Source organism: Olea europaea, chromosome 15 (assembly GCF_002742605.1).
Source record: "Olea europaea var. sylvestris chromosome 15, O_europaea_v1, whole genome shotgun sequence".
In the NCBI taxonomy this organism is placed as follows: domain Eukaryota; kingdom Viridiplantae; phylum Streptophyta; class Magnoliopsida; order Lamiales; family Oleaceae; genus Olea; species Olea europaea.
In genome coordinates, this window is record NC_036251.1 from 5,393,122 (window position 1) to 5,419,577 (window position 26,456).

General features: G+C 34.3%; 2 protein-coding genes across 2 annotated transcripts; both read right to left on the reverse strand.

Annotated features, from left to right (window-relative positions):
* Positions 1-304: 304 nt before the first annotated feature.
* On the reverse strand, positions 305-3,700 carry LOC111409918 (rhodanese-like domain-containing protein 4, chloroplastic). The gene is made up of 8 exons (XM_023040028.1): positions 2,667-3,700; positions 2,085-2,187; positions 1,920-2,006; positions 1,561-1,632; positions 1,413-1,487; positions 1,067-1,147; positions 736-981; positions 305-553 (listed from the first exon to the last, which is right to left on the reverse strand). Exons 1-8 carry the CDS (start codon positions 3,266-3,268, stop codon positions 506-508), a joined length of 1,314 nt encoding a protein of 437 aa, XP_022895796.1. The 5' UTR covers positions 3,269-3,700; the 3' UTR covers positions 305-505.
* A 101-nt stretch (positions 3,701-3,801) lies between these two features.
* On the reverse strand, positions 3,802-8,005 carry LOC111409919 (chitinase domain-containing protein 1). The gene is made up of 8 exons (XM_023040029.1): positions 7,687-8,005; positions 7,504-7,577; positions 6,790-6,870; positions 6,142-6,226; positions 5,531-5,628; positions 5,269-5,356; positions 4,267-4,618; positions 3,802-4,191 (listed from the first exon to the last, which is right to left on the reverse strand). Exons 1-8 carry the CDS (start codon positions 7,963-7,965, stop codon positions 3,944-3,946), a joined length of 1,305 nt encoding a protein of 434 aa, XP_022895797.1. The 5' UTR covers positions 7,966-8,005; the 3' UTR covers positions 3,802-3,943.
* Between the last annotated feature and the right edge of the window lie 18,451 nt (positions 8,006-26,456).

Genomic DNA, 26,456 nt, shown 5'->3' on the forward strand with positions numbered 1-26,456 from the left:
AAAGACCCACAAATGCTAAGATCAACAAATTTTGTCAAACAACGAATAAGATATAAATTTAATAAAAAATGTCTAAAATAATAGACTTTCACGTGAAAGTAGAAACCAAGTAAATATTAAAAAAAAATTAACAAAAAGAAATACTCATTTAAAATAATCGTGTACCCCACATCTTGTGAGTGTACTGTAAATATGTACAGGTGCTGTACATATATCATTTCCCGAAAAATTTTGGCGTCCTTACTTTTTGTTGATTTTTTTTTTTAATATAAATAATCTGTTAGAAAAATACCAACACAAAGAATGAGATAACGAACATCAAACTAGGAATCCTCTCCACCATGGACCGTGGAAATTTCTCATAATACAACAGATGTAAGCTCAAAAACCTCGTCCTACAAGGTTTATATATTCCTACAACTCTGGTAACACAATTATGTGATTTCCAGCCAAATACGAATCTATGTATCAATTCCTTATATATCCCATTAAACTCGTCCAATCTCTATGGCTGTGATGGTATAGGTGATGATGGTGGCTTATAATCGGGATACTGCAATCAAGAAAGAAAATATATCAATAAACTTAACTCTCTAGACAACAGTATAATGATAATATTTAGCTACTATTTTCATCGTTATTACTGCCTAATCCACCTTTTTAGATGTGCATTAAAAGTTATTGACGACGTGTCATGAGAGTCATGTAATAAACACGTGCATTGCATAGACTCACATTAGGATATGGTGAAAGTGGCATAGAAATTCCAGGAAGGGATTCTTCTTTAACTTCTACTTTGGGAACTGAATTGAGTTCAGGAGTAGGCTCGGGAGATGCTTTGATTTCGGGTGGAGCATTGTTTACCTCAGTAATAGACTCGGATTTCTGAACATTAGTATCAACGGGAGCAGAGGCTGCCTCAGCTGGGGCCGGCAGAGCCTTGCTACTCACAGTCGATGGTAAAATGGCCCTGCCAATTTGCTGCATTTCCCAGTCGTCGAGTAAATAAAATGGTCATTGAATACAAACAAGCAGTAGATTAGTTGCAGACGCAACTTTAGTTTACCTTTATATCGCCCACAAGCTCTTTAGGCACAACTTTTGTGTTTAAAACCTCTTCAACTTCTTGTAGAGTTCGCTTTCTATCCTGCAACGAAAATGGTGGAACTGGAACTCCCTTTTAGGGATGTTTGTGTTCAAACATTGCACAGGTCCTTTTTGTAGTTTCACCTATTCTTGTCTTATTTATATTCAAGATCTTCTAATGACGGCTAATGCTATCATATGAACTTAAATAGCGAAATGAATTCACAAGACAAATTCGTGTCCTTGAATACATAATATGTATAGGGGTGAATCTTAGATTCTCAAGTTTAAAATAAGTGAATTGTAATAGAAAGTAAACAACAAACCTCTGCAAATAGGAGTTTCGTGCTAATGAACTGGATGAGAGCAGCAGAACCCAAAACTTGAAGAATTGTTTCCACCTGACATATAAGATAAAAATATTAGGTAATCCTTCTTTCTTCATAAAACTGTAAAATGCATGAGATTTGTAACCTCCGTAAAGGACAATAATCCTAGACCAGCAGCAGCAGCAAGGAGGGTCAAAGACGCAGCATCAGAGGTCTCCTGCACATCCAACAGCGCCTAAAATAAATGTTCGGAGAATACGAAGAAAAATGTATATTTCAACTGCTAAGAACATCTACAAATGTATGATATTGGAGTAGTTACATCCCCAGCTGCCCGAGAAATAAGATAGCGAAAGAAGAAAAAGAAAACAAAATATAGTTTCTCATGACTTCCCAGAATAAGGCCTGAATCATAGTTAGTTTGTAATAAGCTGCACACTCTATAAATAGTGGTACAAATGATAGAATATAAGGTAGAAATCTGATACAAGCTAAGGAATTTACCCCCAAAGCACCACCAATTGCATCTGTAAAACCGCTTATATCTAGGCTCAATGTCTTCTTCGGAAGTATCCAAGGAAGGCCACTATTCTGCACACAATTTCATTTATCTTTAAGTTCGAATATATGTGCTGTTTCAAAAAGTAAAAGTAGAATATAAGAAGTAACCATCCATCCTCTGGGTCCTTCTGCACCATCTTTAATAGCATAAGCAGCTTTGTAGCCATTGGCTGTTACCAGCTCCGCAACAAGCTCAGAGTTGCCGTCAAATCTGGCTTCATTGCAATTCAAACACATAAAGTTGTATGTAATTGGTTAATATTACAAAACAGATCTTTGTCTTAATAAGGTTGTAGATTAAGGGGCAACCATAGCTCCAATGAATCTATTATCACGATAAGGCCGAATATTAATATTAATGGGGAGTACCTAGATAATGGGCTCTGCCCCTCCACCATTTCGAAGATTAAGAAACTGTCTAATGCAACTACATAATTCACTGACTAGGTTTGGGATTTTTTGCTATTCATTAGCTTTTTTGAGTAGTATTCATGGTGATAATAAAAATCAGTTACAGCACTAAAGGGACATCTTAAAACCTGGCCTTATGTGCATAAACGACTTATGGAAGGCGTCTAATAGCACATATGCTAAGGTTAATTAGACTGTAATTGTTTATAAAAGATGAAGATTAACTCAAGGAAAAGTGAATAACTATAAGCAGAATAAGCAAAATACAGAGTCTCTTACTTGTCCAGAATGAACAGAGTGGTATTTTCAGGTTCTTTAAATTTCAATGCCAGCTTTTTCAAAAAGCCTGGTTTATCTTCCCCTTTGTAAGCGACAGCCACCGACCTCTTCTTCAAACCCCGAACATCTGGGCTTCCGACTTGCCTCAACTCTCCTGGTGCTCTTATATCAAGCAACTGAGCATTGGAATCATCAGCCAGTTTTTTATAAGCATTCTTAGCACTCTCCACTCCCCATGGCTTAGGCTCGCTCAGCAACTGAGCAACCAGTAATGGCACTGCCAAAGTCACCGCACCACCGCCAATAACAATGGGATTCTTCACAACAAAATTGATCACACTATCAAAAACTTTACTTGGATCAAAATCTCCCCTGGTAACTGATTGCTGTAAAGCTCCATCATATGTTAATGCCTTCGCGAACCCGGAACCAAGAACCGAAGACAAAAGGACTAATTCACCTTGAAGATTTCTTGATAAAGAAACGGCAAGACTTTGGTTCTTCAATGGTGGAAATGAGGCAAGTGATAAATTTTTTCTTGGTTTATTTCTTTTTGCAAGAACAGAAAGTGGGGTTAATCCAACCGCATTGAGGGCATCCATCGCATAATTCAGTGACTCCTCAAGCTTTGAAGAAGCTTCTTCATTTTGTGCTTTCCGGTTCAATGGTTGGATTTAGGATGGTGTCGTGATGTGGAAGAGGGAATGAGATTGTACCAATTACTGAATTACACGGGTCAAATAAGGATGGAGCGTTAGCGTGTGGCTTAAAAAAATCTGAGGAAGCTCGTAGAAAATTCTTTAATGTAGTACCAGCTACCATTTACACAGTATTAGTACAGGTCAGTTGAACTTCTTGTTTGATAAGAATTGGTTGCTGTGCTGTACGTTTTCGCAAAGCGAACATGCACTCAGTTTGTTACGTCTTTGTAACATGGACAACATCTTTCAAAACTTGGTAGCTAAACCACATACGAATACAATTGGCATTCGACGGCGGCACTTATGCAGTAAGCAGGCGTGCCTGGCTAACGTAAACATTTTAAATACCTTTTGCAGCGCCGGAAGGAGATAAATCAACCCCGGATCCTTCGATGATACATCACTCACGTGGTGTATTGAGGTAAAAGCCAATAAAAGGAAAAGTAAAACAACTTATAAAAATTAAGCATATACGTACACAAAAAAAGTTCTTTATCTTGTTACAAACTGGAAAACTAACTTGTGCCTCCGTCAAAAGTAATCCATCATATCTGTAGAAATAAGAACCCGCCTTGATCACAATATGTCGAAAAAATAATCCAGACCTTGTCCGATTTCCCAGATTGCAATGCCGGCCCCCCAAGAAAGAGCTTCTTCGAGCCTCATTGAAATTGATTTCAGTGATGGGTAGAATACTACGTGCTTGACATTCTGCTTATCGGAATACACGAAGAAATGTTCAGCACTGTTCTCGTCCCATTGCAGTGCAGGCCTATGTCGTTCCAACAAGGACAAATAATCCGTTCCAAGGATAGGTCCACTGCCTAAACCAGCAAATAAAATAATTTAAAATAAATAAATAAATAAACTCATCTTATAACAAGTTACATGGTACATACCTCCAGAAACGATGAAATCATTCCCATAAAAGTTGACGCCAACAAAAATCATTTGATCGAAATTCTCATGATCATGGGTAGTGCCGTCAAGGAGAAGCTGCAAGGCGTACTGAATCCACTTTAAAGGTGCATTGGGACCAGGATTTTGAGGACCTGAGAAGTCGTAAGTCATAAGAGAGTAACCGTTTACGGCTTCACTTAAGCTCTGGATATCTTGTGGCCCAAAATCATACTCCTCTAGTTTATCCGAACGAGGTGGACCAATAACATACAGTAATTGCAAAGTTTGTTTACTATGCTCCAATGTTATGGAGTGCATGGCCTGTCCCAGTTGCTGGATAAATTGCAGTGCCTAGGTTTGCAAGTAAGAAGGATTATATCAGCAGCAGTCATACATTATTCCGTATGCTGCATTACGCTGAACTCCAATGATTTGAAGCCAGAAAATCAGTTGCAGCTAGAATATTCCACATTAACAAGCAGGCTTAGGAAGGTGAAAGAAGCAAAGAAAATACATACATTAGATCTTCATCATACACGAAGCATTATAATCTTTACATGTTAGACACGATGATCAGAAGTATGGTTCTGTTGCAGTGAAATGTCCTTGTATGATTCCCATTATTCCCAAAATATCTCTCTCTCTCTCTTCTTTTAACCACACGTTATTCAATCAAATAATATTACACGTAAACCCAAAACTTTTCCTCATTTTTTAATCACAAATTCTCCATCAATATACTATTCCAAAATGCATTATTCAATAAAAATTGGACTCAAACAGGCTCATAAATACTAGTCCAAAATCAGAGGTTCAATTGACTCAGCAGTAGAAATTAAACTAATATACATCTTTTCTAATTCAGCTTGTAATATTAATGACGAGAAGTATAAAATAGAAAGGCACTGCACCGTAATTCAAATGGCATAGTGGATGGAAGGGCAAGAAAAGCCCAAAAGTGGTATTTAAATGCAAAAAATGCTGCAGAAAACCATTATTACCATAGAACGCATTTCTGGATCATGCAACACACCGTAGGCTGCCCACCTCGACCATGATTCCAGTACGATACCATCACAACCCATTTCCCTTTAACGATGAAAATAATAATAATATGTTACAAACAAATAAGACGATTTGTGGGTACAACAACCTTATTCTGCAGTTCACATATACTCAGCTCAGAAGGACATGATTCAAAAAATTATTATGACAGATAACAACTAAATATAGAGAAAAGGAAGAAGAAAATAAAACGCTAACTTGCATTCTGTAATGATCAGGTCAACTGCTTTATTTCTCTGCTTCTTCTTTTTCAGCAAATTCAAGGGATGGGCTTCCAAAACAACTCTAGGCAAAACCTGCTTTCTCATAAACATGGTAAAGGTACATTAAAATCAGTGATTACTCAAGCATAACATAATAAGGCAAGTTTTACTTTATACATAAAAATCATCCCAATGATCATATTCACATGCCTAGAAATTTAGAATGCTTCTGAGTAAGAAATGGATCACAATCTGATATTTAACAAAGCTGACATCATAAAGTTTTAGCATCAAAATTTAGCTTCTGCATTTCATTTCTTTGGAAATCCAAGGACGCAGATTGATAAAAACCAAAACTAAATGATCTATGAATGAAATTCGGAATTGGCTACGAATGAAATTCAGAATTGGTTTACATATTTCTAATACTAAAGCATGCAATACAAAACACAACTTAGATTCTTGTCTTATGAATTGTTGCCATTAAACCTTTTTCTCCACCTTTAAGTTTGCTTCCAATTCTGGAACACTCAAGAAATGCATAAATGTCAATTGATGGCAGCTTAAAAATTAAATATTTAATTATGGAATCAGAAGTCAACTAACCAGGGCATCTCCTTTCATCCTGAGCTCTGCAATCCATTCTTTATCAGCATTATGCCTTCCCTCCATAACCAATTTGGTGTCTTGGCTGGCATCATTCAGAACTAGGATCACATGAATTAGTACAGAGCAATAACCATTCAGTGTAAGTAATTTTTCACACATCTTTCACATATAAGCCAAAAAAAAAAAAAAAAAAAAAAATCATAAGAAACTTTTACATAAATCTCACTCTGATCTCATTGTCAACCATAATATCGAAGGAGGGGGAAAAAATTTCAATCAATCCTCTATCCAAAAGAATATTAGGAAACTGATAGTATGTGTAGCAAGGATGTATTTAGAACTCAAACAAAATATTCAGGAGATAAGACTAATCACAATCAATTAGAAAGAGTAATGTAACCCATACAGCAGGGATTATCTTGCAAAATATGTATTATTAATAAACGAAACGAGATAAAACCAGGTGCAAGAGCCATATACAATAGCTAATACTACAACCTAAGAGTACAAGTAGCAGTAAAAAACCAAAAGGAGCAAAAATTACAGTAACAATACAATCTCCAAATCTGAAAGCACAGGGATTGATTCAGAATAGAAATATTCGAAATTAAAAACTTAATCACTTAGTAATCTGGAATCCCATACCTCTTAAGTTCATACCACACGGGTGATAAATGTGTAAACTTATGATTGAACTTCTTTGCCATCTCATATCCCTTAGAATTCCTGCATCATTTGCAATTCAAGCATTTACACGGCAACCCTCCACCTAAACTAACATTGTAAGGTAAGCTACAAGAAAAACTAAATACACAACTGGCTAAGCTTTTAAGTGTTTATATGCAATTCTTCACAAGAAATCTGTGGTTAAAATGAAGATAAAAGTTTTCGGTCGTAAAAATATGTGTGGTTAAAAATTATGTTTGATCATCTTATAAGCAATTAAAAGCTTTGAAAACGTACACTTACATGTCCTCGGGGCTTCAAAGATAAAATACAATTTTCAAGCATAAATATATATTTGGACTAGCTAGACTGTGACTAAAATATAAGCTATACTAAAGATAGTCGAACTGATTAAGAGCTTGCTTGGCTTAGCTTATTTAAAAAATAAGTAAATAAAATAAAATGAAAAAGACAAAAGTTGGCTTCTTTTTGAGCTTCCTTTTTCTTATAATGCTAAATAAACTAGCTTCTTTTTAAAGAAGCAACGTCAAACATTAGTGCTCAATTGGAACCAAATTCAGCTGATAATCTTGTGTAATAATCATCTATGCATTTCTTGTTCACATATTAAATGCTGTTATTTTATATTATATTGAGAAAAAACTTAATAATACTATTTTAAAATGAAATTACCATGGAGTGAGGTAGGCTAGCACGGCATTCTTGAAATTCCGGCGACTGGAATTTTCGGATGCCTTCATATTCTCCTGAATTTTTAAAACATTAACATAGACAAAATAGAAACAATCTATTTTCGAATTAAACGATATCAGAAAGGAAATTAAGCTAAGAAACTCAGAGAATCGAAGTGCATACACTGAGGACTTGATGATAATGAATATCAGTCTTTACGAGACCGCGCTGGTAGACGTACGGTAGGTCGGATCCAGCATTCATATTCTTATGCGCATTCGAAGCATGGAGTTTACGGTATAAGATTACGCAAATAGTGGAAGATAGGATGAAGAAGAGGAAAAGGGTGTAGCTGGTGCTTGTAAGCTTGTGATCTGCCTTGATTCTTCGAGTAGAAGAATCGACATGGCTCGATTTACCATCGCTACTGAGTCTGACTCGCCTATCTTTCTTTTTCGCCATGACGATTCAACTCCGAGTCACGAAGCAGTCCATCGTATTCAAGTTTAGTGTTTATATGAGCAAACTTGGGCTGGATCAGCTCAATTTTGGCCCAATATTTCACCCATCCTTTGAGGGCCTAAGCCCAAAAATAATCTCACTTCTTAGGGTACTTTCAACTTCCTAAACCCAAAATAAAAAGCATTATGTAAAATTGCAACATTCGTCCCAACCTTTAGCAGGTGTGTCTCCAATCTACCATTTGTTGCACTCTTGTCCTCGACTTTTAAAATTATTGCATTTATCTCCCAAGTAATGAAAAACAATTATTCAAGTATTAAATGTCTATGTAATACTTATGTAATATTGGGGGATAGAATGAAGTAAGGGCATATATTTCATGAAAACCCATAATTTTTCCATATTTGAAAATTTAAAATTAAACTTCAAGTCATCATTTGAATTGTTTTGCAATAAAGAACTTTATTGAACAATTTCAATCTTTTAATTCAACATCATTTGGCCACTTAACTTCTGAAGCCTCAAAAGAGAGCACCATATAGTACAGGGTAAATTCATCCATATGTTCTCAACCATTCATTGTTCTGGCATCAATATCTCAACTGATATCTTTGACTTTCAAAATTATGGCAATCATGTTCCTAACTAAACAAAAATATTCATTTGGAAGATAAGTGACGCAACATTTTTTGGAACTTGCTAAAAGAAAGGTAACATAGGTACTACAGGTGGAAAGTTTAGTTATTGAACAAATTTATCAAATAAAATATAATAATAGCAAATCATTATTTTTATTTATTTTTCCAGTATATTAACTCGTCACCATTTCCTCATTTTCTCATCCCACGTCCATCCCCTGCATAGTATACACACTTCCACAATCAAATCAAAATCTTCAAATATTATCGACATTACATTAATTTACCGAAACTAATAACTGGGCTTCAATGGGATTTTCAATTTAGTTTGTTCACATCTGTCTAATTTGTTAAATTATGAAGTTCAGCAAGGAAATAAAGAAGAATCAAGAGCAACTCAAACACAATGGCAGCACACATGAGTCATTAGTCTAGCAGGATGCATAACTGGATTTTTTTTTGGAGTCTAGAAGAAGAATACTCTAGAAACACTGCTGAGGAATATGTCGGTGTATAGCTGGAGTTTGTTTCCTTATTCTATTATTTTGTGCAGTTTTCATATTGCAACTTTTACAGAATTAGTTAGATTCATTTTCTTCTTTATAAATAGCAAGGTGAAAGAATATGAATTAACATTCCGCTCCAAATATTTTCTTCATATTTCATTTTTTGATATGGTATCAAAGCCAATAATGGCTTATTCAAACAATTCCGCTGAAGCAAATATTACCCAAAGCAGTATCAACATTGCTCAAACCAGAGATACAAATTTTGATCCTTCACACCCAAATAACCCCTTCTACATAGGTGCAAATGATAACTCTGGATCCTAACTCGTTTCTCTCGTATTGCATTCAAACAATTACCACTCATGGGCAAGATCAATGAAGCAAGCACTCCAAATCAAAAATAAACTTTGTTTTATCAAAGGAAGCATTAGCAAACCTATTGCTACAGATAGCCCTCTCATGGAGCATTGGCTTTGATGTAATGACATAGTAATTAATTGGCTACAAAACTCCATGACAACTGATATCAAATGCAGTACACTATATGTTGATACAACTCACAAATTATGGAAGGAACTTGAGCAAAGATTTGCCCAACAAAATGCACCACGGATCTTTGAAATTAAGCATAACATTGCCAATTTACTGCAAAATCGGGACAATGTAAGTGTGTATTTTTTGAAATTGAAGACACTCTTAGATGAATTGATGAATTATGAATCTGTTCCTAGCTGTCTTGTGAAGGATTGAAAATCATGATAAATAACCAACAAAGAAATTGGGTTATAAAATTCTTAATGGGGCTTAATGATTCTTACAAAAGTCTAAAGGCACAGATTCTTCTAATTAAACCATTCTCAAGCTTGAATGAAGCACATGCTTTTATCCAACAAGAAGAAAAGAGGCGACAAATTTCTTTTGACAATCCAACTGATGACTCTATGGCAATGTTAGCAAAAGGAAATTTCAGTGTGGGAAAATCATATCAAGGAAATCCAAGGAAGAACAGGTATTATTGCACCTTTTGTAAGATTCCCAGTCACTCCTTTGAAAGGTGTCGCAAAGCTAATCCTAACAAGGCACCATATTTCCACTGTCAAATTCCTGGACACTCAATAGATAGGTGCTACAAACTACATGGACACCCTCCAGGACACAAATTAGAAAGAATGAACAAAACTACTAGACCTTCTATTAACGTAGTCACTACACTTATGCCTTTTAATCATGAGTAGTACAATGATAACACACAACTTTCTTTAACACCAGAGCAGTATTCCCCACTAATGGCACTACTTAACCTAAAACATCACCAATAACTCAACCTTGTCATTGCCAGTCATGGTCAAAGCATTGCTACCACTTCCACTAATGTTTCTATACCAAAATTATCTAGTATTTCTCTTGGTTTATTAGCATTTAATACAAAGCACCATGATGTCATTACTGCTCCCTGGATATCAAACACGGGGACAACAGACCATGTGGTCTATTCCACCTACTTTTTTTCTTCAAATCCAATATCTATTTTGTTTCTAGTAACTTTACCCAATGGAGATATGGCTTCTATTAGTCTTGTTGGGTCTGTAAAATTCACAGATTCCATCACTCTGAAAAATGTATTATACACTCCTTCATTTTCTTTCAACCTCATTTCAGCTAGGAAAATGACACAAAGTTTAAATTGTTGCCTTATTTTCTTCTCTGAAACTTGTTTTATTCAGGATCTTTCAACTTGGACAACAACTAGAATGGGTAAGGTGCATCATGGACTGTACCACTTGCTGCAAAAGAAAGTATGTCCTTCAGCATTAATAGACACTCTCGCCTCAATCTCCACTAAACTTCCTACTGCTGCTTCAATTGTGAACAATTCTAAAGAATTGGACCTATGGCACTATAGATTAGGTCATTCATCACACCCCACTTTATGTTTATCTGTTTATTTGCCATAAATAAGAAGCCATGTCCTATGTGTCCTCTAGCAAAGTTACACAAAATTTCTTTTCCTTCAAGTAAATATAGATCAGAAAAATATTTTGAACTTTTACATTGTGATTATGGAGACCATGGTGTAATGAAGTTAACCATGATGGTTCGAGATACTTTTTGACCATAGTTGATGATCATAACAGATGTACTTGGGTCTATCTCTTAAGACAAATATCTGGTGCTTCCAATGTAATTCAAATTTTTCACAACAAGATTGAAACACAATTTGAAACTAAAATCAAAATAATTTGTACTGACAATGACCCTGAATTTAACATGCCAGAATTCTACTCAAAAGAGGCATCATACATCAAAAATCTTCTGTGGAAACACCACAGCAAAACGCAATCGTTAAAAGAAAACACCAAAAGATTTTAAATTTCACCAGAGCATTAAGATTTTAGAGTGGAATTCCACTGAAATTTTGGAGTGATTGTGTCCTCGCTACCGTTTTATCTTAGTCACAAAACACCATTTGAATTGTTGTTTTATAAACAACCCACATATTCTAATCTTAAAGTATTTGAATGCTTGGCTTTTGCTACAACTCTAGTTCATATCAGGCACAAATTCGATCCTAGGGCTCATGGGTATGCTTTTCTTGGATACCCGTTTGGCATCAAAGGGTATAAACTCATTGACGTAGAAACAAACAAAATCTTCATCTCTCGAAATGTCCTCTTATATGAAAATCTTTTTCTTATAAGGAAGTTTCTGCCACTATATATATTCCCCTCAAAGATATTTCTTATCATATCTTTGAGGTTGCAGAGTTTAAAAACACATATGTTAATGAAAATTCATCGATTCCTTTATCTTCTCCCAACCTTACACCAGTAACCACGAATCAGATTCATCCATCTAAGAACACCCCTCACATTCATCTATCCAAGAACCTCGTCATCTCTAACCAATACTTTACCAGCCATAGAACCTCATCATGCATCACCACTTCCTGCTTTGCGTAGGTCCAACAGAGTTAAGAAGTTACCTTCTCATTTGCAGGATTTTGTTTGTCAACATGCCAGCTCAACTTCCCATTTCCAGGAATTGACCAAGCAGCGGGTCACAACACCTTCAGGTAAACCTTTTCCTTTAAATGCCACTGTCTCTTACCGTAAACGTTCATCCCTATATAAAGCTTTTGTTGTTTCAATCACCGCACATATAGAACCTAAATGCTTTGAATAAGCTATACAATCGCCTGAATGGTGTAGTACTATTAAAGCTGAGATTCATGCTATTGAGTTAAATAAAAGTTGGGTAATTGTTGACCCGCCATCAGATAAAAGGGCTATAACGTATAAATGGGTTTACAGAATTAAATTTCATGCAGATGGGACCATTGGAAGGTACAAAGCCAGAATAGTGGTAAAGGGGTATACACAGCAGGAAGGCTTAGATTACCATGACACATTCCCACTGATGGCTAAACTTGTCACAGTTTGAACTCTGTTGGCTATTGCAACAATTAAAGGTTGGTATTTGTACCAATTTGATGTTAATAATGCTTTTCTACATGGGGACTTGGATGAGGAAATGAATATGGAATTAATTCCAGGTTATCAGATTGTTAATGAATCAAGTAATTGCAAGAAAGTATGCAAATTACATAAAAGCTTGTACGGTCTCAAGCAAGCTTCATGACAATGATATTCTAAACTCTCCAACTTCATATAGGCCAAAGTTTTACACAATCTAAAGCTAATTACAAACTATTCACCAAATCTACCTCACATTCATTCACAGCCATACTTTTTTTTTTTACAAGGTGTCTTATTCTAGACTAATCCTTGGGTCTGTGATCCGGCCCCTCTTCACACAGTCCGGTTAATCGCAGGATGTGCCTCCAACTGGCCAGGGTCCGAGCGCTCCCCACCTGGTCTGACAAAGTGCCAAGCAAGCCAATCCAAGTTGCACCTTGCCTTCCAAGAATAATCCTTGCCTTCCAAGTTCCCACTTGCCTTCCAAGAATAAATCCTTGCCTTCCAAATGTTCCCTTGCCTTCCAAGAATAAATCCTTGCCTTCCAAGAGCCCCATGTTTCGAACTCACGACCTCTGCTCTGCCAGGTTTGACAGCGTCCGTCCTTTGCCAGTGGAGAAGTGCCCTGGGGGGCATTCACAGCCATACTTGTTTATATGGATGATATCATTGTGGCCAGTGACTGTTTGGACATCATTAACAATTGAAAGTTCTCCTTGAATGATAAGTTCAAAATATAGGACCTTGGGAATTTGAAGCATTTTCTTGGTCTTGAAGTGGCAAGATCAGATCATTGTATTCACATTTGCCAGAGAAAGTATGCTTTAGATATCTTAATAGATTCTGGTAAAACTGGAGCAATACCAGCCAAAGTTCCATTAGACCAAAATCTGAAGTTATAAAAGGATCATGGTGAAATCCTTTCCCATCCTTCTGTTTACAGAAGATTGATTGGGAGGTTACTCTATTTAACAATCACTAGGCCTGGCCTATCTTACTTGATGCAATTACTCAGTCAATTCATGAACTCTCATCGAACTCCTCATTTACATGCTGCTATAAAGTCCTTCGATATATCAAAAGGTCACTAGCGCAAGGCCTTTTCTATCTTGCCAACTCTTCTTTATAGTTTCAAAGTTTTTGTGATTCAGATTGGGGGATGTGTCCAAATACAAGATGATTAGTCACAGGTTATTGTGTGTTTGTTGGCAAGTCTTTAATATCTCGGAAGTCTAAGAAACAAGGGACAATTTTCAGATCCTCTGCTGAAGCAGAGTATAGAGCAATGGCCAATTTGTGCTGTGAGTTAACTTGGATACAGTATCTGCTCCAGGAATTAAAAATTGAGCATTCTCAGTCAACTATCTTACATTGTGATAACAAAGCTATCATCCACATTGCATCAAAATCTGGTTTTTCAAGAAAGAACCAAACATATCGAACTTGACTGCCATCTTGTTCGGGACAAAATTCAAGAGGAATGCATAACCATTGAACATGTCAACAGCAGCTCACAGGTGGTAAATTTACTGACCAAGGCTTTGTGTTCTAATAGTTTGTACTCTCATCTGCTCAAGATGGGTGATAAATGTATTTTATATACTTATTTAATTCATTAAACTATAGCAATTTTTGTTATTTAGGATGAATTGATACTTAACTTCATACATATTGTGTTTGTTAGGTGTCCCTCGAGGTAAAACAATGAGATTGGACACAAGAACGGGAAATTTGCTAACTTGGGCTTAATCAAAAGTTTGGGGACTAAATCGCAAAGTACCAAGAGTTGATTCAGATCTAATGTTGATGATTTAAGAAGAGCTAGAGGCAATTAAATAGTATTGGAGGATGAATGATCAAGAATATGTCAATATATACCAAAAGGAACGAAGAATGAACTATAGGGATCAAAGTGCAACACATGGAAAAATTTCATAGTGGCGCGGGTACGCAGGCCAATACTCTCTCACGCATGCACGGGCTTGAATTTCATATGCAGAACATAGAAGTGATATGCAGCACGCACACAAGGAAGTATACCGCCCGCAAGTGCATATTTGAAAAAAAAAATATGGTAGATTCCTTTTTTGGCACAAACTCTTATGGAAATAAAATCCATCATACTATTTAACCTGGGGGGATGAACAGAACGACGCTTCTTCTTCTAGAGGGCAAAAAGAGGATTGCAAGGAGAAAATTTCAAGAGGCAAAGATCAACAAAAGCAATTACAAGAAGATTGACGATGATTGGGGGAAGAATTCATTCAACACAACTAGTTTTTTTCTCTTATTCCCTACTTCTTATCCATGTTCCTTAGAGTTCTTGTCTACAAATTTTGGAAAGATTGATAGAAATAGTTATAACGATTGTAAAATCTTATCGGCAGTACGGCAAAATCACTCCCTAAGTATTCATAATTTAATAAGAAACTTTACAAATTGCACTTGTTCACTTTGCATCGTTTGTCCCATTCATTTTAATTTAGCAATAAAATATCATTTCAAAAATTGATTGTCTAAATAAAGTGAAAGTTAAAATAATTATAGTACTCGATAGAATACAAATATCAATTCCTGTGGGTTCGACAGTCGTACTCTAATACTATATTACAAAACTTAACACCATACACCTGCAGTATAAAATCACGTTGCATAAATTGCGTGGCAATATGAGTATTAGACATATACTCTCCATTTTGTGGGAGGCTATTAACTTATGAAGTTTAGAGGAAATAAAGAAGAATCAACAACAACTCAAATATAGTGGCAACAAACCTGAGTCATTAGTCCAGTAGGATGCATAATTGGATTTTATTATTATTATTATTATTATTATTATTATTATTATTATTATTATTATTTTGGAGTCTACGAGAAGAATACTCTTCAAACACTACTGGGGAATATGCCGTTGTATAGCCAGAGTTTGTTTCCATATTTTGTTATTTTGTGCGTTTCATATAACTTGTATAGAATTAGTTAAAGTAGATTCTTTTTCTTCTTTATAAATAGCAAAGCAATCGTAGAAAAATAGCAAGGTGAATGAATATGAATTAACATTCTCCTCCAAATATTTTTTTCACATTTCATTTTTTGATATAATTTATTGTTCAACTATTTTTCTATGAAGTTAACGGTATAATTCTAGTTTAGCAATATATTTCTGTAATGAAGTTTATGCTTTTACTGTATGATTAGGAGTTTATACTTAGAAAAATCACCCTTTGTTTCCAATCCTTTGGAAGAAGTTCATTTGTCTCCTGTAACAACATCATATGGACATTTCTTAAGAAAGCTTAGTTTGGGACAGATACAAAGATTTTAGGATTTTTATCCCTTTTTGTTATTTTATTTTATTTGGGGAGTTAGAAAAGCATAGTAGCTATAGGAGAACAGCAGGAATAGGAGGAGCTGAGTGATCCCTAGGTGATGAGGTCCCAGGACGTCGAGCCCTGGTCAAAGACTGAGGAGAGAACTGCAGATCTCATTACCTACATTCGGCCCAACCATCCGTCTGAGGAGCGCAGGAATGCAGTTGCAGGTTATGTGTAGCAGCTCATAATGAATTGATTTCCCTGTCAGGTTGTTATAAAGAGATTAAAAATCTTAGGAGTTAATCCTAAAATCTTATGCTGTAATTTTGTCTGATAGGTGCTTTATGCCTATCCGACAACAGTAGCATTCAAATTGTGAAAACAGTGTAAATGAATGCTTCAATTTATTGTATGTTGTGTTCGTGAAATGAAAGGAAGAAATCAGCACCAATAAGAAATACTTTTGGATTCAATGTCCTTGAGTGAGATACCAAACATGAAGCATTTTCCTCATTTCTAAGGTTTTTGTTTGCTGACACATGGTTTTAATATTTGACTTGATAGTATTAAAGATTGATAAACATAAAATGCTGTGCCTGATAATATTGTATAGTATAGGTTCTATAGAACTAGAACTCAATACCTTAGGACCGACATCTGTACAAGTGGGTCTTTGACGATTTTATAGGATGCTGAATTCTCAATTTTAGTATTATTGAATAAACTTTTGATGGATTGAATTATGAAAGCTAGAGTGGCCTTTTCTGAGAAAGGAGAACATTGCTATTGTTGTTATATAGCAAGGGGTATGTGATATTGTATACCATGAAACTCTGAGGTGATTAAAAATGTATTTCCAAGTGCATTTAGTTGGAATTGTTTTTGGCGTATCTAAACATCTTAACTAAAAGCACTGCTATTGTTATTATGTAGAGAGAGAGGTATGTGATATTATGTACCATGAAACTTTGAGGCGATTAAAATGTGTTTCCTAGTACAATGAGTTGGAATTGTTTCTAGCATATCTAAGCATCTTAACTAAAGCTTTGGCTTAGGTATTTTTTGTTCTAATATGCATATTAATCCTCATGTTGAACTTGTATCTATTCCTCTTTGACCAATATTTTATAGGTCTGTACATCTGGGTCTGTACCCTTGAACACTTATCTACCTGATGGAGACATTGATTTGACTGTCTTATGTCGTGGCAAAATTTGAAAGAACCATTGGCCAATCAGGTTCAGGATATACTACAAAATGAAGAGAAGAATGAGAATGTTGAATTTCATGTGAATGAGGTTGGGTAAATTCAAGCAGAAGTGTGTCCTTTTATACATTCAAATTTATTTTCTTTCTCCTTTAATTCTTAATTTGTTGATAGGGTGTGAGTATGTGTGCTCCCTTGGCCTTGCAAATAAAAAATTGTTGTGCTTCACTTGACAAATTTTTATTTATTTTGAACAGCACGAATTGGTTGTTTTTAATTGTTTTCTATGTATTATATCTGCCTGCCAAGTCTTTGGCTTTGCAATGGCGGCGTTCCCACGACATCCACTTTGGGTAGAGATGTATCACAACAAATTAGGTAGAGTTATGTATTAGGGAATCCCAAAATATTGTGCACCATGGTTTACATTAGATCTGACACTCACACCTTAGCGCCTGTATCATCCTTTATTGTCGTTTAGAAATATTTTTCGCCTCCCCGTGTTCCAAGATTTTCATTGTTGAAATTATATGTCTATCTTTCACATAGAGAGAATTTTCCCCTTCATCTAGATATGCTTCATGTTGGATCAAATTAGTGTAGTGGATGAAATCGGATTCATTCATACTGTATATTCAATTTACATATTGGATTTATGTATACCGAATATGCAGATTATCGTATTTATAGCAACATACCATATTTGCAACAGCTTATCGTATTTGCAACAGTTTACTGTACTTGCACCAACATACCGTATATGCAACATTTACCGTATTTACAATAGTTTACCGTATTTACACATACCGATCTTACATATACCGTATATGGAGTGAGTTAGATACCGTATTTTCATATATCGATTTTTGTACTTACAAATATCGAAATTGCAGAACACTGTATGTGCACTTACCAAATCGAATGTTAATAAAAATTTTCCAGATATTTTTTTTTATTTTAACATAAACAGACTCAGATTTGTATTTTTAATCTAAGCAAAAATTAAACTTTAAAATATATTAAAAGAATATAAACGCACATGAATCTGTAAGTAAGATAAAATTCATGAAATAAATAAATAAGAAATGAATTTTCAACCCAATGCCTATGCGAGCACAATTTTCTTAAAATAGATTCTCCCCCTCACCGTAAGTGTTTGAGATTTAACTCGAGCATCTGTTTCCTAGGATACAACGGTAAAATCAGTAGGATTTGAGCACTACAGATACTACTCCGACGAACTCATTAGTATCCGAACAATATCACTACCATGACGACGCAGACAGAAATCGAGATTATGTATGTAGGTAGACCAACATCGCAGAGAAAGATAATATGCAGACACAATTTTTCTCTTGTATTTCATGTGTGTGAATTGCTGGAAGATGAGATTTAGTATAAGTTAAATCTGAATAAATATTGGAATTGCTTCAGTTTTTGCAGTAACCAATGGAGTTTTAGCAATTTCAAAAACTCAATGGGATTTCAGGTCTTGGCTACAGATGAGCATATCATCAAAGAATACCGGAACAAACCTCCTAAGATGCTGCTTAAATACTACATTTCACCGGGCATTGAAAAGTTGTAGGGACATTGGTAAGCCCAAATGGCATTACCCTAAATTTATACAAGCCTTCATGGGTTTTGTAAGTTGTTTTATGGATGTCTTCATTTGCTACCCTAATCTGGTGGTATCCAGCCCTCAAATCAATTTTGTATGCCATCTTATCCCTTCAACTCATCAGGTAACTCGTCTATTTGTGGTGTGGGATATTTATCCTTAATGATGAGACTATTCAACTGCTTATAGTCTATCCAAAACCTCTAGGCGCCATCCTTTTTCTCTATTAGTAATACAGGATAGGCATAGAACTATTACTGGACTATATGATTTCATTCTTCACCATCATTTCAAAATCTCCATTTTGAATGTAACGACACCTATATGGCCTAATTTTGAACGTTTGTGCACCATCTTTCAAAGGCACACGCTGATCATTAAACCTTATAGGTGGTAACACTTTCGGTTCTAAGAAGACCATAGGAAATTGATTCACCATTGTCCTAAGCTCAGCTGCAATGGGTTTCTGCTGCTTGAACCTACCATTTCTCCTAGTACCAACCTTCATATAAAATTCTTCTTTGATGGCCTCATTTAACTCTAACCTTGTGCCCTCATGAGTGAAAGAAATGCTCTCTTTAAGAAAATCAAACAACACATGACTGAATTGGCTCAGTTGATCCACTCTAAGTACCATATCACTTCCTCCGAATTTTAGTACCATTAATTAGTACAGAAATTTTAGATCCTATATCATCAAAGCTAGTTGATCACATAAAGCTTTACTAACCAATTTTCCTCCTCCTGCTACAATTACCGAAGTGGGTTTCACCTGTTGTATCCTACAGTTGATAAACTGAGCTAAATGTTCATCAATGAAGCTGCGGGTGTTCCCACTATCAATCAATATGGACACATTTTTCCTTTTAATCATCCATAGGATTCTGATTTTTTTGCTCACTAGCTCCCTATTAATGCATAGATGGATATTTCCATCACCTTATCTTCCTTCTCCTTATCTATTTGTTCTCCTACCTTACTGAGAAGTTCATCCGCCTGCCGTTCACCTTCATCATCTACTAGTATAAAGTTGAGCATCTTATTCTTAAGTATGTGCCCTTAGTATATTTTTCATCACATTTGTAACACAACCCCTGCTCTCTTTTAGTTTTGAAAGTTTGTAGGGGTGATGACTTTAAATTTAAGAGGGTCGTTGGTATTTTTGGAAATAGGTTCTGAATAGGATATAAGCTTAAGTATAGTTTCATTTGGCTTAGGGTTAGGATTGGGATTGGCCCATTTAGAGTATGTGTATGGTTTGAAGTTTTTGGGTCCTTTGTTTAAGGTTGTTATGGTGTTCTCCAGTAGGAAAGCAACTTCAAAGGCCTTTGCTAAGGTGGGGGTCGAATGATTTTCACCATGGATTTGATGTCATCTTTCAAACCAGTAGTGAAAATTGAAATGTAGTAAATTTCAGGAAAATGAAATAAAGATATCATTACTTGGGACCTCAACTCTTCAAATTGCTCATGAGATTCCATAATAAAGCTCTTTTGCCTTAATTTACTGAAAACCTCCACTACCTCTTCGGTTGTATTCTCAGCAAATTTCCTTCGAAACATATCGCAATCAACAGTTGGGTAGCTAAAGATGAAGCCATGAAACCAAATGTCAACCTTTCCCTTTAGGTACATCTCAGCAATCTCCACTCTCATCTCATCTTCTACCTGATGAAACTGGAAATACTTGCTTGCCTTCCTCAACTATTTTCTAGGTCCTTTAGCATTAAAATAAGGGAAGTCTATCTTGGGTAGTTTGGTAACTATCCCAGCCTCTCTGTTTCTTCTCGAGTTATCAGAATGAATTTTATTTCTTCTAAGGTATCCCCACTGGTTTGAGATGGTGACCCATATCCTTTTACTTGTTTTTCTTTGCAATCAGTCTTACTAACATCAACACCGTAGACTCTTGTGTAGCCTTCATTTCTCCCATCATTTGTTCCATCCAATCCTTTTTAGCACAAACAACATATAGCATTTGGTCATTTGTTTTAAATGCCACTCCCAAATTCGATATTTTCTTATCCAATCTCTTAAGGTGCTCCTCCTTTGATTTACTTCTAGTTTCTGCCATACTCAAACCATGTAGCTGCTCTGATACCAAATTGTTATGGATGAGCTTCAATTCCCTACCTCAATGCAATCATTCACAGTAATAACTCAACAATTTGAATAAAATGTAACATCCAATGGATTAAATGAAGCAATTGATGTTTACAATATGAAATGAGGATGATAAACTTGAAAAAGAAGAAGAAAATCAGAGAGAGAAAATTAAAGGGAGATAAATCACGTATACCAATTTGCCCTTTTCTTATTGGATCTGTTAGATGTTGGGAATCTACTTATACATGCACAGCGGAAAATTAAATTATTTCGATTCCCATCCAATAGATCTCATTGTGTTTGGTTAGGAATTGTGATAAGATTGTACCTTTTCCAGATCTGCAATCCTATTGCTTTTCTTTTCGTTCCACAACTTTGATTCGCCACCACAGCTGTCCAATTGTCCAGCCTCCAACAGTGATCCACACAGAGAAAATGATTGCAGCCTCTAGGGTTTTCTCTTGTGCTAGCAAGAATAATGAAAACCTTAATGGACCTCAAACCCTAGTTATGTATTTATATAAACTCAAATAGGCTCGGCCCGGTCCGGCCCAATAATTAATTAATCCAATTAATTAAACCCGGTCCGTGAATTAATTAATCCAATTAATTAATTCGAAAATATAAATAACAAATCCAATTAATTAATTTATCCAACGATTGTTAAATTAATCAATTGGCAATTTGCAATCTTCCAATTCTCTTTTGTGTGTGACCCATTAGGTTCCCGACCACGATACCTAACGACGTGAAATATTATTTTGATCTAATCAAAATTGATAAATTAAAACACCCCTTTTAATTTATCGTCAATTCACATTCGCCGTCCCTGATTGACATCTAGCAATGTGTCAGGGCAATACATGTGACGGGAAATGTCACGTGGTATGACAAAACCAAATTCGTTCGTTTACCGTGAAACTATAATCCCTTCGTCAATATGATCCGATCAATTACGAGATATGGAGTTGTGTCAATCTCGATCATCGATCATATCTTTCACTCCACTATTAAGTCAATATAAATCGAAAACTCCTTTTCGACTTATGAGTACACCTTGGCCAAGGATTTCATCATTGACTTAATTGAATGAAACGTAGATCATAATCTCCTACTATCTAAGAGTGACGAATCCTTTATTGATCAATCACAACCTTCATACGATTCTTGACGTACCCGAACAATGTCGTATTAGCGGCCCTTTTCAGAGCAACATCCAACACCGCCAAAGTATGACTGTCCTCATATAAGGTACCATGACGACCTCAAGTCAAAGGACCAATTTCACTACCGAACGTTAGAGATTAACCACCGACACTCAGATAGTTATCCATGTGGAATCTCTCGACGGGTCTCCAATGTTTTGTTCTATAACAAACATCCACGTGTTCATTTAAGTGTTACCACACTTTAACTTGTGAGATCAGCTACTTACTTCACAAGTAAGAAATGCCACACGTGATGGTCTATCCGTAATAACGATATCCGTATCTCGTTATTACTTACGACCACGGATGATTTAAGATTCAATCAGATGTAATTTGTATCTCACAATCACAACTCCTTGTGATTAACAAATTAAAATATTTGAATCTACGGACTCTATTATTTATTTAATTGTCTATTAATTAAATAATAGATCTGCCATTTAATTGCATTAATTATATATAAAAGTATTTATGTCCAAAGTCGATTGGACCTAGGGCATAATACTTACATTAGATATAACAGATCCCAAAATCATGCAAAACACGTATTTTGCCCATTTACAATTTTAGACTCAAAAATCAAAACGACAACGTATTTCATTTAACCAAACAACCCCGTCTATGGACTCAAAAATCAAATTCAAAAATTAGTTGGCCAATGGAGCTTCGTCTTCTTCATTGGTCTGGTATTTCTCTTCTTTTTTCCTCCTTAGCTCGGTTCATTCACTCTCTTCATACTATCATCATAATATATGCTTACATTTAGTGCATAGCTCCCAATGTTGAATCTAGTGATTGAAGGATGAATTTGATGATTTTTTTACCATGATGTCGGCATGGGTATGGCCGGAATGGCTGGTGCTGCAATGTGTGTCCTTCTAGGTTTGGAGGTTTTAAGGGCTCGTGGGTAGTATGATGGTGGGATGATGCTGGTATCGTTGGTGGCCAAGTTCGATGGCTTAAGTGGCGGCACGTTGAAGTTATTGGTGGTTGAATGTGGGGATGAAGATGAAGTGGCGTGGGTGGGTAGGAAAATAAATTTTAATGGTTTGTGATGATGGATGGCATATATAAAAATAGTAGCTCGCCTTGTTAGTATTCCAAGGCCTAAATAACTCAATTCAAGCTCTAGATAAAAAATCTCTTTTTTTTTAATATACTCAAAAAATTTAGATATAATTTGTAAAAAAAAGTTTGGGACTATAATTACAGCGATTTTTTTTTTTTTTTTTTTTTTGCAATTTTGACTGTTTTTAACATTTAAACTTGCGAAATTGGATGATAGAAGGTTTTTTGTACCTAAAAGGTTGTATTTCGAGCTAAAGATTTCAAACAAAGATCTTTTATGCTATTTTCAATACATAGGAGGTCTTTTTTACATAACGTTAATATATAGGTGTTTTTTGCTATTAAGCCTATAAATAGTATAAAGTTTAGTGACCATTCCACGGTTTAAGCCTTATATCTATTTGCTTGTGGTTTAGTTCTTTTAATGGTCGCTAAACTATACCAAGTGCTATTATTTAATAACTAAACTTAAAAATGTATTTTAATGATCGTTGAATATGCACTGTGTTATTCATTTATCAATCAAGTGAAAAAATTAGTTAGGGTCAACAAACGGCGTTGACTTGAATGATGAATAGGTAACACGATGCATATTCAGTGATCATTGAGCTGCATTTTTAAGTTCCGTTATTAAGTATTAACACATTGTATTGTTCAGTGAACATTCAAATAATTAATATTTTCTTGTCGTGGGTAAATTTTGTCTACGTCGTTGAACTTTCAGTAAAATTTCATTTGAGTTACTAAATTTTAATTTGTCACAATTATGTTATGAAACTATAATTCAATTTTAATTAAGTAGTTGAACTACAATTCTAGTTTCAAAATTTATCATTTTAAGCCTTGTCGTCTCACAATTGATATAAATTACTTAATTAGCAATCATATAACAAGATATCTTTTAAGTAATCGCAACACAATATGCCAACTTACCACTATATCATGACATAAATTTTTATTTTTTTTAGTTGAAGGAGGGTGGTATCTCCGAAATTTTATTAATTTGTCCTCACTTGTGGCAGAGGAATACCGTGATTACATGTGAAAATAATGAAAATAATAGTAAATGCTAAATAAATTAAACAGTAAAAGAGGAAGATTTATATCATGACATAAATTTGTTAGAGAGAGAGAGAGAGAGCACATCCTTTAACATTTTTAATAAAGATATTATCACACCCTTCATTTTATCAATGTTGCTTTGAGTGCCACATAGAAATTATTGGAAATTCATTTAGGATTTGGCTACCAAATCAAGTAATTTCCATGGGGTTGGAAGATGATAAGTGATAGAATGTGACAAAGTTGTAAAATTTGAAATTAAAGTAAAGTTTAATAAACAAATCGAGATAAATTATTATTTTATTTTTACCTAATTGATATTTACCCTCTTGCACTCAAATTTCAAACATCAATTTATATATGGCCCACAATTATTATTCTTTTCCTCCTTTTATTCGAATTTGAAAGAAGTGCAACTTTTAGTCTTTTGCCTTTTGTTTAGGGCAGGACCTTTTACCATTGTCCTTAACCAAAAAGTTACCCACCATTTCCAAATTCTTTAAGCTTTTATAATTGAAATGCTTGATGTTATAACATTACGACTTTTCTTCTAAAAAAAGCTCAATTTTTTTTATATATTTTTATTGGGTAATTAGCACATAATATCCTTACCCTTCACTATTACTGTGAAAAATGTCATTACCTTTTTTTTTTTTTTTGATATTTTTCACCATTATTTCTGTTTTTCATTGTGCAAAAGATTATTTTCATTCATTTTTTTCCAATAAAATGCTATGAAATAAAGAATATATCTTTTTATTTAAACAAAAATAATAATAATAAATAACTCATTACAACTATAGTCCCAATTTTATTAAAAAGTGCAAATGAGTATCAAATAAATTATTAAAAGGATAATTAGTACATAATATCCCTACCCTCCACTATTATTGTGAAAAACGTAACTATCTTTTATCTTTTTGACATTTTCACCTTTAATTACACAAACTATTATTTCTATTCATTTTCATCCAATTTCTTAATAAAAGTTGTGAAACAACGAATATACCCTCTTATTAAATAAAAAAAGAAACATAACAATTTTTTTTAATTTTAATTTTTTAATAACTTATTTGGGACTCATTTGTACTTTTAATTCTAATAATTATTCGATACTTATTTGCCCTTTTTTTAAAAAAAATTATTTTTTAATAATTTATTTGGAACTACGTTTACAATTAATTTTTTTTCTTTTTTTTTATTTGAATATGAGAATACATTCTCCATTTCACAGTTTTTTATTGAGAAAATGGATCGAAATGATGGCTTGTGCAATTAAATGTATAATTAAGAGTGAAAATGTAAAAAAAATGAAAGGTATGGAATTTTTTTCGCAATAATAGTGAAATATATAAATATTATGTGCTAATTCACTTGCACTTTTTAAAAAAATTGAAATTGTAGTTGTAATTAGTTCTTTTATTTTCTCTTTGTTTTATTTAAATAGAAGAGTATATTTGTCATTTCATAATTTTTAATTGAGAAAATAGATGAAAATGACATTTTGTATAATGAAAAGTGAAAATAATAGTGAAAGTGTCAAGAAAATGAAAGATAAAGACCTTTTCACAATAATAATTAAAAAGGTAAGACGTTATGTGCTAATTATTCTATTTTTATTTATATGGTATAAACTTTTCTTCCATTTCTAGATCTCTTATGGATCTTTTTTCTCGTAAAAGACTTAGGAAAAGGGCATAAGCATAAAAATGTAAATATATATTATTTCTTTTGACGATAAGAAAATAAAAAAATTCCAAACTTTTACTCTCACTTGTACATGTATGACATATTTGCCTATATGTCTGAGTTGGTTTAATTACTTTTCAAGTAAGACAAACAAATTTATTATCTTTAATATAAAAGCAAGACCGCAATGACGAGTAACTTTTTTATAAGATCTTGTATTTCTTATGCACAATAGTTTGAAATATGATGAAAATATAAGACTTATTGGATTAATTAAAATGCTAAATTTAGCAACTTGAAAATATTCAATTTGCAAAATAAATATCTAAGGGTCTGTTTGATTGCAAAGATAAAATTTGGATGAAAAAAATGAATTTCAGAGAATTGAATTACGTAGAAATTGTTTTACTGAGAATTGTCAATTGATAGTGTTTAATTGATATAATTTTCTAGGTGGAAAATATTGGAATAAAAGTGTCTTTTGGTATTCGTTTGACTTTATTTTTCATGAAAATTATCAATTTAAGTAATATTCACTTCCACCATTGTTCCTACAATTTGTTTCCATTGCCAACCAGTAAAAATAAAAAAAAA